Genomic DNA, 1,401 nt, shown 5'->3' with positions numbered 1-1,401 from the left:
ACAGAGTTAGATTTGCTTGGGGCAAAGTGGGGAGATGAGACCAACATCGATTTCCTACCCACCCATGCATGGTGTTCCTTTAGTGGTATCATTTGTGATAAGAGATATGTCTTTTAGCATAAATAAAAAAACAAATAAAGGGGACATAAAGAAAACTTCTAGACAGGTGGCAAGGAATCCCAACTTACTCTGCAAACATACTGGTTTCGTGCTCCAGGAGAGAAAGTCTGAGAACGGACAATGGTGCTGCTCCGAACAAAGGGTGAGCCGCGGGCCCTGCGGCTGGGCCTCTCCTTCCGAAGACTCGCTACCTCTTCGGGGAAGAGATCTTCTGTGTTGGTCTCCTTGTCAACCTAGATACAATTTATTACCATGACTTTTGCTAGGACATAAGCAATCAACTCCATGTGACCCACTCTTCTGTCCTCCACATGGACTTCTACGTGGCATTTCACACTTAACACGTCCAGAATTTCTGATATTCCCTCGGCCAAGCATCTCAACCTAACTAGTTTGTTCAAGCAAAAAAAGTTTTCGTGTCATTCTGGACTCAGCTCTCTTTCATACACCCTGTATCTGGTCCAAGATCAAGTCCTGTTGGCTCTGTGTTCAAGATTAAGCATGTTGTGACCTCTTGTCATTGACTCTCCATCTGGGTCACCATCATGTTCTGCCTGCTTAGTGCAGGCTTCTCACCTGGCTCCCTGATTCCACACCTCGCTCTTCTCTTCAAATGCTTCTCAACACAGTGCCAGAGACATCCTGATAAAATTGAAGTAGGACCCTGTGATTCCACTCCTAGGTGTATACCCTAAAGACCTGAAAACAGGTGTTCAAATATTTGCACACAGATGGGTTCACAGCAGCCTTATTCAAACAGGTGAAAGGTGGAAGGAGTCCAAACCTCCATGGACGGATGAGTAGATAAAAAAAATGCCCTGTACTCATACAAGGGATGAGAAGGAGGGAAGTGCTGACAGACAACGACAGTGTGCTGGGCCTTGAAAACATCAGGCTGAGTGAAAGAAGCCAGTCACAAGACGCCGTGTACTGTACGATGACATTCATTCATTCATTCATTCATTTTTACTGAAGTATCACTGGCTTACATTGTTATATTAGCTTCAGGTGTTCAAGATAGTGATTCTGTATTTTTATACATTACAAAATGATCACCATAATAAGTCTAGTTACCATCTGCCATGTTACAGTTGATACAATATTACTGACCATATGATTTCCTTATTTTATAATCTCCCTTATTTCCCTCATCCTTGCACCTCCCCCCATCCTCCACCCTGGCAACCACCAGTTTATTCTCCGTATCTATGAATCTGTTGTTGTTTTGTTATGGTTGTTCATTTGTTCAGCTTTTTTAGATGCCACATATAAGTCGCCCAT

General features: G+C 43.4%; 1 protein-coding gene across 1 annotated transcript in view; it reads right to left on the bottom strand.

Moving 5' to 3' along the window:
* Window positions 1–124: 124 nt before the first annotated feature.
* LOC104991124 (protein WWC3-like) overlaps window positions 125–1,401 on the bottom strand; it is a 6,044-nt gene continuing 4,767 nt past the window's right edge. The window contains exon 2 of the mRNA XM_010843506.1: window positions 125–353. Coding sequence (XP_010841808.1) covers window positions 159–353 — 195 coding nt within the window. The 3' untranslated portion in view covers window positions 125–158. The remainder of the gene's footprint in view (window positions 354–1,401) is intronic.

The sequence above is a fragment of the Bison bison genome, unplaced genomic scaffold (assembly GCF_000754665.1).
Source record: "Bison bison bison isolate TAMUID 2011002044 unplaced genomic scaffold, Bison_UMD1.0 scf7180017847607, whole genome shotgun sequence".
In the NCBI taxonomy this organism is placed as follows: Eukaryota; Metazoa; Chordata; class Mammalia; order Artiodactyla; family Bovidae; genus Bison; species Bison bison.
Note: the sequence above shows the minus strand (reverse complement) of the source record. Positions and strands in the feature narration are given on the sequence as shown.